The sequence below is a fragment of the Ctenopharyngodon idella genome, chromosome 19, assembly GCF_019924925.1.
Source record: "Ctenopharyngodon idella isolate HZGC_01 chromosome 19, HZGC01, whole genome shotgun sequence".
Taxonomy (NCBI): domain Eukaryota; kingdom Metazoa; phylum Chordata; class Actinopteri; order Cypriniformes; family Xenocyprididae; genus Ctenopharyngodon; species Ctenopharyngodon idella.
The window spans coordinates 26,816,888-26,829,625 of NC_067238.1; the positions used below are offsets into that span (position 1 = coordinate 26,816,888).

General features: G+C 37.3%; 1 protein-coding gene across 14 annotated transcripts in view; it reads left to right on the forward strand.

The window, feature by feature from the left end:
• LOC127500979 (nuclear anchorage protein 1-like) overlaps positions 1 to 12,738 on the forward strand; it is a 33,967-nt gene that overhangs the window by 4,977 nt on the left and 16,252 nt on the right. For 2 of the 14 annotated variants that reach the window (XM_051872639.1, XM_051872651.1), the window contains exon 2: positions 1 to 12,738. This exon is cut by the window's right edge. In XM_051872639.1, the coding sequence (XP_051728599.1) occupies positions 1 to 12,738 (12,738 nt within the window). The other 12 variants (XM_051872646.1, XM_051872645.1, XM_051872640.1 and 9 more) reach the window with 11 other exon arrangements.

The window sequence follows — 12,738 nt, forward strand, 5'->3', positions numbered from 1 at the left end:
GAACAAATCAGACAAAAACAACATGAATTTGAGCAGATGCAAACTGAAATTCAGAATCTGAAACAGGAACTAGACAACGAAAGAAACATTATAATAAAGGACAGACGTCAGCTTGATCTGAGACAATCTGAACTGGACAAACAACAGACAGAAGTGAATGAGTTTATAGAAATAATGAGGAATGAGAAAAGACAACTAGATAAAGATAAAGAGAAGATGGAAGAAAAGAAACAGAAAATGGAGAAAGAAAGAGATGATGTAGACCAAAGCAGAAAGAATCTGGATGAAGACCTAAAGATGATGATACTTCAGAAACAAATGCTTGAAGATGAGAAGAACAAGTTAGAACAGATGAAGACTGAGCTGCAAAGAGAAGCTGATGATATCAGAAAACTAAAAGAAGAAACACAAAATGAAAAACAGGGTTTGGAAAAGATGGCTGAAGAACTTCAGAAAGAGAGAGAAGATATTGCTCATCTTGATGAAGATATGAGGAGAAAGAATCAAATCCTGGATGAAATGAAAGTTGCAAAAGAGTCTTCACTGGCAGATCTACAAAGAGAGAAAAACAATCTTGAGCAAATGAGAGTGAACATCTCCAAACAAACAGATGATACTGAAAATGAAAAAGAGAAAATAAGACTCAAACAAGATGAACTACAGCAAATGCAAGCAGAGATTCATAAACAACAATGTGAAATGGAAAAGGAAATGAGCAACATTGAAGGTGAAAGAGCTGCAATGATCAGGGAAAAACAGAACATGATGACTGAACTGAAAGAGAAGTCTGAAGATGTTGAGATCCAGATGAAGGCAGTATTGACTGAAAAGGAATTACTGGAAAATGACAGACAACTGCTGAAGAGAGACATGGAAGATTTGCAACAAAAATTATTGAATGTAAACAGAGATTCAGAGAGTCTGAAACTTGATAGAGAATCTTGTGAGAATGAGAAAGAATCACTGAAACAGATGAAAACTGACCTGCAAAGACAAGCACATGAGATTGAGAAGATCAAACTAGAGACAGAACATGAAAGACAAAGCCTGGAGGAAATGACAGCTCAACTCCAAAAAGAGAGAGAAGAAACCAACAATCTCAATGAGGAGATTAAAAGAAAATATATGGTCTTGGATGAAATGAAGACAGATATTGAAGAGAAAACTAAAGCCATTCAATCTGATAGAGACATTCTTGAAAAGGAAAAACGTGATCTGGAGAAAACAAAAAGTGAACTTGCAAGAGCCAAGGAAGATCTTGAAAAACAAAGAGAAAATCAAAGAATAACACTAGCAGAGATACAGAAAGAGAGAGACACCCTAGATGAGATGAAGGAGAACATTACAAGACAAATGCATGACATTAAACATCAAGAGGAACAAATCAGACAAAAACAACATGAATTTGAGCAGATGCAAACTGAAATTCAGAATCTGAAACAGGAACTAGACAATGACAGAAACATTATAATAAAGGACAGAAGTCAGCTTGATCTGAGGCAATTTGAGCTGGACAAACAACAGACAGAAATTAAGGACATCATGGAATTAATGAGAAATGAGAGAAGACAACTAGATAAAGATAAAGAAGAAATGGAAGAACAGAAATGGCAAATGGAGAAAGAAATAGATGATATAGACCAAAGCAGAAAGAATCTGGATGAAGACTTAAAGATGATGACACTTCAGAAACAAATGCTTGAAGACGAGAAGAACAAGTTAGAACAGATGAAGATTGAGCTGCAAAGAGAAGCTGATGATATCAGAAAGCTAAAAGAAGAAACACAAAATGAAAAACAGGGTTTGGAAAAGATGGCTGAAAAACTGCAGAAAGAGAGAGAAGATATTGCTCAACTTGCTGAAGATATGAGGAGAAAGAATCTAATCCTGGATGAAATTAAAGTTGCAAATGAGTCTTCACTGGCAGATCTACAAAGAGAGAAAAACAATCTTGAGCAAATGAGAGTGAACATCTCCAAACAAACAGATGATACTGAAAAAGAAAAAGAGAGAATAAGACTCAAAAAAGATGAACTAGAGCAACTGCAAGCAGAGATTCATAAACAACAAAGTGAAATAGAAAAGGAAAAGAGCAACATTGAAGGTGAAAGAGCTGCAATGATCAGGGAGGTTGGAGATCTGCAAGAAAAAATAATGAATGTAGAAAGAGATTCAGAGAGTCTGAAACTTGAGAGAGAAGCTTTTAAGAATGAGCAAGAATTGATGAAACAGAAGAAAACTGACCTGCAAAGACAAGCACATGAGATTGAAAAGATCAAACTAGACACAGAACATGAAAGACAAAGGCTGGAGGAAATGACTACTCAACTCCAGAAAGAGAGAGAAGAAGTCAACAATCTCATTGAGGAGACAAAAAGAAAAGACATGGTCTTGGATGAAATGAAGACAGATGTTGAAGAAAAATCTACAGCCATTCAATCTGACAGAGACAGGCTTGAGAAGGAAAAACATGATCTGGAGAAAACCAAAAGTGAACTTGCAAGAGCCAAGGAAGATCTTGAAAAACAAAGAGAAAATCAAAGAATAACACTGGCAGAGATACAGAAAGAGAGAGACACCCTTGATGAGATGAAGGAGAACATCACAAGACAAAAGCATGACATTAAACATCAAAAGGAACAAATCAGACAAAAACAACATGAATTTGAGCAGATGCAAACTGAAGTTAAGAATCAGAAGCAGGAAATAGACAAAAAGGAAGAAGACCTAAAGATGATGACACTTCAGAAACAAATGCTTGAAGATGAGAAGAACAAGTTAGAACAGATGAAGATTGAGCTGCAAAGAGAAGCTGATGATATCAGAAAGCTAAAAGAAGAAACACAAAATGAAAAACAGGGTTTGGAAAAGATGGCTGAAGAACTTCAGAAAGAGAGAGAAGATATTGCTCATCTTGCTGAAGATACAAAGAGAAAGAGTGAGATCATGAATGAAATGAAAGTTGCAAATGAGTCTTCACTGGCAGATCTACAAAGAGAGAAAAACAATCTTGAGCAAATGAGAGCGAACATCTCCAAACAAAAAGATGTTATTGAAAAGGAAAAAGAGAGAATAAGACTCAAACAAGATGAACTAGAGCAACTGCAATCAGAGATCCATAAACAACAAAGTGCAGTAGAAAAGGAAAAGAGCAACACTGAAGGTGAAAGAGCTGCAATGATCAGGGAAAAACAGAACATGATGACTGAACTGAAAGAGAAGTCTGAAGATGTTGAGATCCAGATGAAGGCAGTATTGACTGAAAAGGAATTACTGGAAAATGACAGACAACTGCTAAAGAGAGACATGGAAGATCTGCAACAAAAATTAATGAATGTAGACAGAGATTCAGAGAGTCTGAAACTTGAGAGAGAATATTTTGAGAATGAGAAAGTGTCGATGAAACGGATGAAAACTGACCTGCAAAGACAAGCACATGAGATTGAGAAAATCAAACTAGAGACAGAACATGAAAGACAAAGGCTGGAGGAAATGACAGCTCAACTCCAGAAAGAGAGAGAAGAAGTCAACAATCTCATTGAGGAGACAAAAAGAAAAGACATGGTCTTGGATGAAATGAAGACAGATATTGAAGAGAAAACTAAATCCATTCAATCTGATAGAGACATTCTTGAAAAGGAAAAACGTGATCTGGAGAAAACAAAAAGTGAACTTGCAAGAGCCAAGGAAGATCTTGAAAAACAAAGAGAAAATCAAAGAATAACACTAGCAGAGATACAGAAAGAGAGAGACACCCTAGATGAGATGAAGGAGAACATTACAAGACAAATGCATGACATTAAACATCAAGAGGAACAAATCAGACAAAAACAACATGAATTTGAGCAGATGCAAACTGAAATTCAGAATCTGAAACAGGAACTAGACAATGACAGAAACATTATAATAAAGGACAGAAGTCAGCTTGATCTGAGACAATCTGAGCTGGACAAACAACAGACAGAAGTAAATGAGTTTATAGAAATAATGAGGAATGATAGAAGACAACTAGATAAAGATAAAGAAGAGATGGAAGAACAAAAACGGCAAATGAAAAAAGAAAGAGATGATGTAGACCAAAGCAGAAAGAATCTGGATGAAGACGTAAAGATGATGTTTCAGAAACAAGTGCTTGAAGATGAGAAGAACAAGTTAGAACAGATGAAGACTGAGCTGCAAAGAGAAGCTGATGACATCAGAAAACTAAAAGAAGAAACACAAAATGAAAGGCAAAGTTTGGAAAAGATGACTGAAAATCTAGAGCAACTGCAAGCAGAGATTCATAAACAACAACGTGAAATGGAAAAGGAGAAGAGCAACATTAAAGGAGAAAGAGCTGCAATGATCAGGGAAAAACAGAACATGATGACTGAACTGAAAAAGAAGTCTGAAGATGTTGAGATCCAGATGAAGGCAGTATTGACTGAAAAGGAATTACTGGAGAATGACAGACAACTGCTGAAGAGAGACATGGAAGATCTGCAACAAAAAGTAATGAATGTAGACAGAGATTCAGAGAGTCTGAAACTTGAGAGAGAATCTTTTGAAAATGAGAAAGTGTCGATAAAACAGATGAAAACTGACCTGCAAAGACAAGCACACGAGATTGAGAAGATCAAACTAGAGACAGAACATGAAAGACAAAGTCTGGAGGAAATGACAGCTCAACTCCAGAAAGAGAGAGAAGACATCAACAATCTCATTGAGGAACTTAAAAAGAAGAGAGCTATTTTGGATGAAACTTATGCTGAAATACATAGGGAACAAGAAATAATTGAGAGGGACAAAAACTTGATTAAAAGGGAACAGTCTGACCTAGAGAAAACCATAGCTGAGATTTCTCGAACCAAGGAAGATCTTGACAAACAGATTTCTGAACAAAAAACAAACATTGGTATCACACTGGTAAAGATACAACAAGAGAGAAACACTCTTGAGCAGATGAGTGAGAAAATATCAAGGGAAAGAATTAAACTTGAAAATGAAAAGGAAGAGTTAAGAACAGGAAAGCAAGAGCTTGAAAGAATGTGGGCAGACACTGAAAGACAACATGAATATATAGATCACCCAAAGTTTGGCGTAGCTGAAGAGAGTCTGCTTGAGAAGTCAGAGGCTGAAATGGTTCTTCAACAGAGTGACGCAGATGTAGTCAAGCCTGTAACAGAAAAAGAAATGTCAGATCCAAATATACAAAGTGTCTTGATGGAGCAGATGCTGGGAATGGACTTGAGAGATGCATTAGAAACAGATATTGAGAGCCAAAAGTCAGACTTAACTGTAGTTGTGGATGAGATGAAGTCAGAGAAGAAGTTTAGTGAAAATGAAAGGGACAAGCTGGAACAAATGAAAGCTGAACTGCAAAGAGAAGCTGAAGACATTGAAACTAAAAAGCAGGACATGCAGAATGAAAGAAAAAAGCTAGAAGAAATGGAAGCTCAACTTCAGGAAGAGAGAAGAAGTATTGAACGTTTTAATGAGGAGATTAATGTTCAGAAATTCAATCAAGAAAAACAATCCAAAGAATTTGAATTGGAAAAGTCTGATTTAGAGAATATCAAAACAGAAATTGCTAAAGCCAACAAACATCTTGCAGAACAGCAGGAAACAAATGAAATGACTTTAGCAGAGATGCAGAGAGAAAGGCACACTCTTGAAGAAATGAGGGTGAACATCTCAAAACAAGTGGAGACTATTGAAAATGAGAATGAAAGTCTTTCTCGCAGAGAAAATGAACTTGCGCAGCTGCAGGAAGACATTTTAAAACAACAACATGAAATGGATGAAGTGAAGAACATCATCATGATGGAAATGAGTCAACTTGACCAGAGACAAACTGACATTGATCAATTACAGCGAGAGGTTGATGATCTAATGGAATTCACAAAGACAGAAATGACCAACCTAGAAAAAGAAAGAGTGGAAATGATGGCACAGAAGAGAAATTTAGAGAGGGATATGGTCAGTCTAAAGATAGAGAAAGAGACCTGTGAACAAATCAGACTACAGTTACTTGAGGAAAAAGATCTGGTTATAAAAGACAGAGAGCTGTTGACCAAAGATTTGGATCATATGGAGAGACAGAAAATGGATATAGAGAGAGAATTAAAGAATCTCAAAGTTGAGAAACAAACCATTGAAAATGAGAAAGAGGACCTAGAGAAGATAAAAACTGACCTTCAAAGACAAACTGAAGACTTTGAGAAACTATCTGAAAAGACAAACAATGAAAGACAGAGGCAGGAGGAGATGGCAGTCCAATTAAAAAGACAATTTGACATCAGTGCTCCTCCTACAGACAACCAACTAATGAAAGAGCTCTTAGATGAGACAGAGAAGCAAAGAAAAGAAATTCAGTCTGCCAAAGACTTGCTTCAAGAAGAAAGATTTGAGCTGGAGAAAACCAAGACAGAGATAAGCCAAGCCAGGGAAGAACTAGATAGACAAAGAACTGACTTAAAGAGAGAGAAAGACATTCTTAAGCAGGTGAATACAACTAACTTGAGACAAATAGCCCATATTGAAGATGAGAAGGAAAGAATACAACACAAAGAGAACGAACTAGATCAAATGAGAGCAGAACTTCAAAATAAACAAACAGAAATGGATGACATGAAAAACAACATGATTAAAGAAAAGGCTAATATGGAGAATCTGGAACAAAAGAGAGCTGAGTTGGCTAGAGACCTCCAAATTCAGAGAAAAGCTTTTGAAAATGAGCAAGATGAGCTGCAAAAGAAGAGAGAAGATATTGAGAAGTTAAAGCTAGAAGTTCAGAAAGAAGGGCAGATGGCTGCAGAAGAGTTAGAAAAAGAGAGGCAACAATTTGCTGAGGAGACCAAACTGAAAAATGACACCCTGGATGAAATGCAAGCTGAGATAGAAAGACAGAAACAAGCTGTTGCTGTAGAGAAAGAGATGATTGCAAAGGAAAGGATGGATCTGAAGAAAACCATGGAAGATATCAAAAGACAATCCGAGGAGAGTGAGATCACACGGGCAGACCTGCAGAAAGAGAGAGATAGTCTTGATCTAATGAGGATGGAGATCTTAACACAAAAACATGACCTAGAAAGAGAAAGAGATGAACTGTTAGAAAAGCGGCGCCTGGTGGAGACACAAAAGAAGGACACTGAAAATGTGGAACAGCTGAGGCAAGAGCTTTTGGATGAGAAGGCATTGACTGAGAAAAACAGAAAGCAGCTGAACCAAGACATAGATGATATAGAACGAAATAAATCAAATCTGCATAAAGAATTAGAGGAGATAAAATTCCAAAAACAGGATGAAAGAGCTCAACTAGAGCGAATGAAAGTGGAGCTTCAAACGAAAGCAGAGGATATAGAAAAGTCAACGCAAGAGATACTGTGTGAAAGAGAAAAAGATGTACAGAAAAAGTCTGAAGAGAGCAAGATAAGAACAGACCTCGATAAAGCAAATACTGAGATACAGAAACAAAAGGAAGAGGTGGAACGCTATGCTGAGAAGCTGGAAAAATGTAGGCTTGAACTAGATGATGCAAGGGCTGAAATAGAGAGAATTAAAGAGAATGCTGAAAGACAGGCAACACAAAAGATGAAGGAACATTTGCAAAAAGAAAGAGAGAATATTGAGGATAGCAGAAGGAACCTGCTTAAAAAGGAAGAGGCCATTGAAAAGGACAAGAAAGAAATAAGACTGAGATATCAAGAAATAGAGCTAATCCAAGCAGAAGTAGTGAAACAGAAAGAAGAGATAACTGAATCAGAGCAAGAAATACAAGAACAGCGAAGGAAACTACAGGTGACAGAAGAGGAATGGAGTGTACAAATGGGAAAGTTGCAAGCCGAGATAAGCAAAAACAATGTCATTAAATCTGAGTTAGCAAAAGAAAGAGAAGCAAATGATGAAATGTTAAGAGAGCTTAAGAGAGAAATGGAGAAATATGAGGAGATCAAATCAAATATTATAATCCAAAAAGAGGAGTTTGAGACTAAAAGGCAGTCAGAAGTAGAGGAGCTCATTAGTATGAGAGCTCAAATACTAAAACACAAAGAGGAATTAGAGGACAAGATGCAAAAGACTAAACAAGAGATGAAAGAACTGAAGCTTCTTCAGGATGAAACTGATGGCAAGAGGAAAGATCTTGATCACAAGATGAGACAGGTAGCAAGAAAAAGAGATGAGTTGGATAAATTGAGGGCTGCTATTGAAAGTGCAAATGAGAAACTCGAAATGGACAGGGTCATGTTAAGTATAGAGCGTGATGAGATGGAGCGAATGAAAGCTGAGATTCAAAGAGCAGGAGAGGAACTACAATCTCATGTGGAAGAAAGAGGTGGAGTCATGGAAGAGAAAGAACATATGAACACCAAGATTCAGAGGCTTATTCAAGAAGCTGAAAATGCTAGGGAAATGGCTTGGAGAACAAAACATGACTTGGAAAGAGGCATGCAGAGAGATGTTAATGTTGAAGCAGATTCAGAGGATAGACAAGAAGTGAATGCTAACATGCAGAGGCTGATCCAGGAAGTTGAGCATGTTAGAGAGGTTCTCAGAAGAATGAAAGAAGAAGTCAAGGCTGCTAGAAAAGAAAGATTTGAACTGGAGAACATGAGGCTGGAAACTGAAGCCATGAAACAGAACATGAAAGAAACTTATGAGCAGCAGAACAATGAGATACAAAAAGAGAAACAGCAAATAGAGAGTAGCAAAGACTGGCTGAGCAAAGAGAGAAGTAATCTTGCGCAAATCAGAGCTGATTTGGAGAGACAAAAACAAGAAATGGCATTGGACAAGCAAAAACTTCATGAAGAAAATGAACTGATGGAGAAAGAAAAGGTTGACATGAAGAAAAAATCGGAGATCCTTGAAAGCCTTTTAGAGGAGACAACTAGAGAAAGAACAGCTAAACTTAAAGGGAAAAAGAAAGGAATGAGGAGAGATTCAGAGGAATTAAGAGAGAAAATGGAAGCATTAAGTATGGACGACATACAAGAAGAGAGTGAGAGTGAAACGGGCGAAGTTGAGAGACAAATAGACAAACTGACAGAGTTGAAGGCTGAGCTTCATCAACAGCAGGCAGAACTTGAGAAAACTAAAGCAGACTTAAAATATCAGATGGACGAGCTAGAAAACATGAGGTCTGAGATATTAAAACTTGAAAAGGACACTGCGAGTAAAACGAGAGAGGTGGAGCTGATGGATATACAGCAACAGAGAGAAGACCTAGAAAGAAAGATTCAGAAAATGATGCGTGAGAAGGGAGAACTGGAAGTCTTAAGGTCTGAGATAGTCCTGGAAAAGAGAGAACTGGACCAGAGGTTGAGACAAGTGATGAGAAAGAGGGATGAGATAGAGAAAATGAAGACTGAGATAGCAAAGGCCAGAGAGGAGATCAGTAGAGAGAGGCAGGAGCTGGAAATACTCAAGAATGATGTTCAAAGCGCAAGAGAGGATTTTGAATTATTGGTGGAGAGAACTGAGAATCTAGAAGATGAAGAAAATACCAATGCTGACATACAAAGATTGATTTTAGAGGTTGTGAAAATCAGGGAAATGGTGAAAAATCTGAAAGTTGACATGGAGACCAGGATGGATGAAATTAAGGCAGAGAAAGATGAAAAGGAAAATTTTAAGTCTGAGATCCAGAGGCTCATTCAAGATATTGGACAAATACGGGAAAATCTAGGAAGCCTTAGAGCAGAAATAGAAACCACCAGAAGAGACAAGAATGAATTGGAGAAGCTGAGGGCAGAACTTGTAGAGAAGCAACAGGAGAAAGAAAGTGTGAGAGAAATGCTGCAGAAAGAAAGAGAAGAACTGGAACAGCTGAAGGATGAGATAAACAGAGAAAAGGAGGATGTGGAGACCAAGAGAGAGCTGGTTGAGGTAGAAATAACTACAGACAAAATGGAAGAGTTTATGGACACAAGGAAGAACAAGCAAGAACTGCAAAGGGTCACTGAGGAACTCTTTAGAAACAAGAATAATCTGGAAGAGCTCAACAGAGAAATACAAAACATGAGGCAAACCATGGAAGAAATGAAAACACTGCATGAAAAGAAAAAGGCTGAACTAGAAGTCATTACTTCTGAGGTAAAGAGGAGACAGCAGGTACTGGAGAAGCAAAAACATGAGCTGGAGGAGAATGGTTGGATTCTTAAAGAAATAGAGAAGAAGAAAGACGCACTTGAAAAGATCAATATGGAAATACTGAGAAAGAGAGAAGTTATAGAAAAAGAAAAGGACAATTTAAGGCAAGAGAAGCAAGAATTTGAGGTCTTCAGAGGGGAACTACAAAGAGACAGAGATGATGTTGAATCTTCAAGACAAGCTTTGATCATGGAGAAGGATCGGTTAGAAGATGAAAAAGTTAAAATCAATCAAGAAAAGCATGAAATGAGTGCTGCCATGAGGGCCAATGAGATGGAATGGAAAAATCTACAAAAGATGAGGAATGAACTAGAAAATCAGAGGGCTGAATTTGCTGAAAACCTCCGTGATGCCACAAAAATGGAAGATAAACTGAGTGAACTAAACAAAGAAAAAGAGCAAGTGGAAGAAATGAAGCAGATGGTCAGCACAGAGAGAGATTTGATTGAACGAGAGAAAGAAGATGTGAGAAAACAGACTCAACAGCTTGAAGATGGCCGTGCTGAGCTTCAGAAGAAGTCAGAGATCACTGACAAACTGATACAGGAAGCAAACCGTGAGAGAGATAGATTAACAGACCTCAGTCTAAAACTTCAATTGCAAAAAGACGATATACAGAAAATCATCACAGAAATGGAGACCACGAAGAAAGATCTCAACATAATGAGTACAGAACTTCAAAATGACAAGATACAACTGAAAAATGACAGGGATGCTTATGAAAGTCAAATGACACATTTGCAGCTTAAGATGGAAGAATTAGTGAGAGAAACAGAGGACCTGGAGAGAAAAACCTTACAGCAGAAAGAACAAGATGAGATAGCAAAACAAGAGATTCAAAATCAGAGAGAGTCTCTAGAGCAAATTAAGATGGACATTCTAAAGGAAAGGGGTGATATTGACAAAGAAAAGGAAAATGTACATTCAGAAAGACAGAAACTGGTTACACTTGAAGGAGAATTGCGAAGAAAGGAAAGTGAGCTTGAAAACAAAGAGCGAACTTTCATGAAAGAGCAGCAGCAGCTGAAACAAACTCAAGATGAAATCTTGGAGATTAAAAGTAATCTGGAAAGAAAGGAGGATGAAATTGAAGAGGAGAGACTGCAGATAATGGAAATGGGTGAAACAATGAAGAGAGAACGCAATGAATACAGAAAGATGATTGAAGAAGTACAGAAAGAAAAAGAGCAGATTGAAATCAGCAAAAAGTGGATGGATCAAGATAAGAAAGATGTTGAAAATATGAAAAATGATCTGGAAAAGCAACTACAAGATTTAAGACATGAAAAATTAAATGTACAAGACGAGAAGAATGCGCTCGAACAGATAAGGGCAGAATCCAAGGAGATCCAAAATGTTATCAAAAAGGAGAGGGAGGATCAGGAGAAATGTTGGTTGGAGATTGAGGGGGAAAAGCAAAGAGTGGATGAAGAAATCAGTCAATTAGAGAGACAGAGGGAAGAAACTGCTAAACTCCACAGTGAGTTACAAAAAATTAGAGAGGACACTGAAAGTAGCAAAGAAAGGATTGATAAAGAAATGGAAGAATTATCGCAAATGAGGGTTGAACTGGACAGAAGAAAAGAAGAAATTAAAAAGGATAATCAAAAACTTCAAGATGCTAAATCTGACCTCGAAAAAACTAAAGCTGAGATACAGAGACAGACAGACAAAATGAAAGACATAATAGACACTAACCTAAAGGAGAAAGAAAGAGAAATGAAAATCCAAATTGATAAAGACAGAGAAGAAATTAAACATTTGTCTGAAGAGACTGAATTGAAAATGAGGGACCTTGATATGATGATGAAGGAGATGGAGAGACAAAGGCAAGAAACTGAGAAAACAAAAGTCATGCTTGAAAAGGAAAAGACAGAAATTGACAAAGAAAAGAAAGACCTGGAAAACCAAATGATGGATCAGAGTGAGGAGATACAAAAGGAGAGGCTGGCCCTTAAGGAAATGAAGGATGAAATTCTTCGTGAAAAACAAGAAACAGATGAAGAGAGGAATAACTTGATGACTTTAAGAAACAAACTAGAAGTTTTAAGAGCAGAGATAAAGAACCAGCAGAATGAAAATGAGATTGTGAAGAAAAAGCTTCTTTTGGAAAAATCAAAAACTGAGGAAAGGCAGGTTGAGGTACTCAACCAGCAGCGACAAAATGATCAAACCAAGGAGGAAAATAAGAAAGAGAGAGAAAATCTGGAACAACAGAGGTTTGAACTTGAACAGCAGAAACAGATGTTGGAGCTTAGCATCATAAAAATGATGGAGGAAAAGCAAGAGCTTGCTAATTCAGCAAAAGAACTACAGAAAGCCAAAGAAGAAATGGAAAACGTAAAATACATGACCAGCAAAGAAAGAGACAAGGTTGAACAAATGCAAGATGAGATACGCAGTCAGATTCAGTCAACTGAACTACAAAGGCAAATCATCCAAGACAAGCAAAAAGCTCTTGAGGACAAAGAGCTAATAATACAGAGAAAGGAAGAGGAATTAGAGAGGAGAAACATGGAATTAGATGGAATCGCTGCTCAGCTTCAGACTGAACAAGAACATTTAAATAATGTTTTTGAGGAAACCAATAACAGACAACGTGCCCTT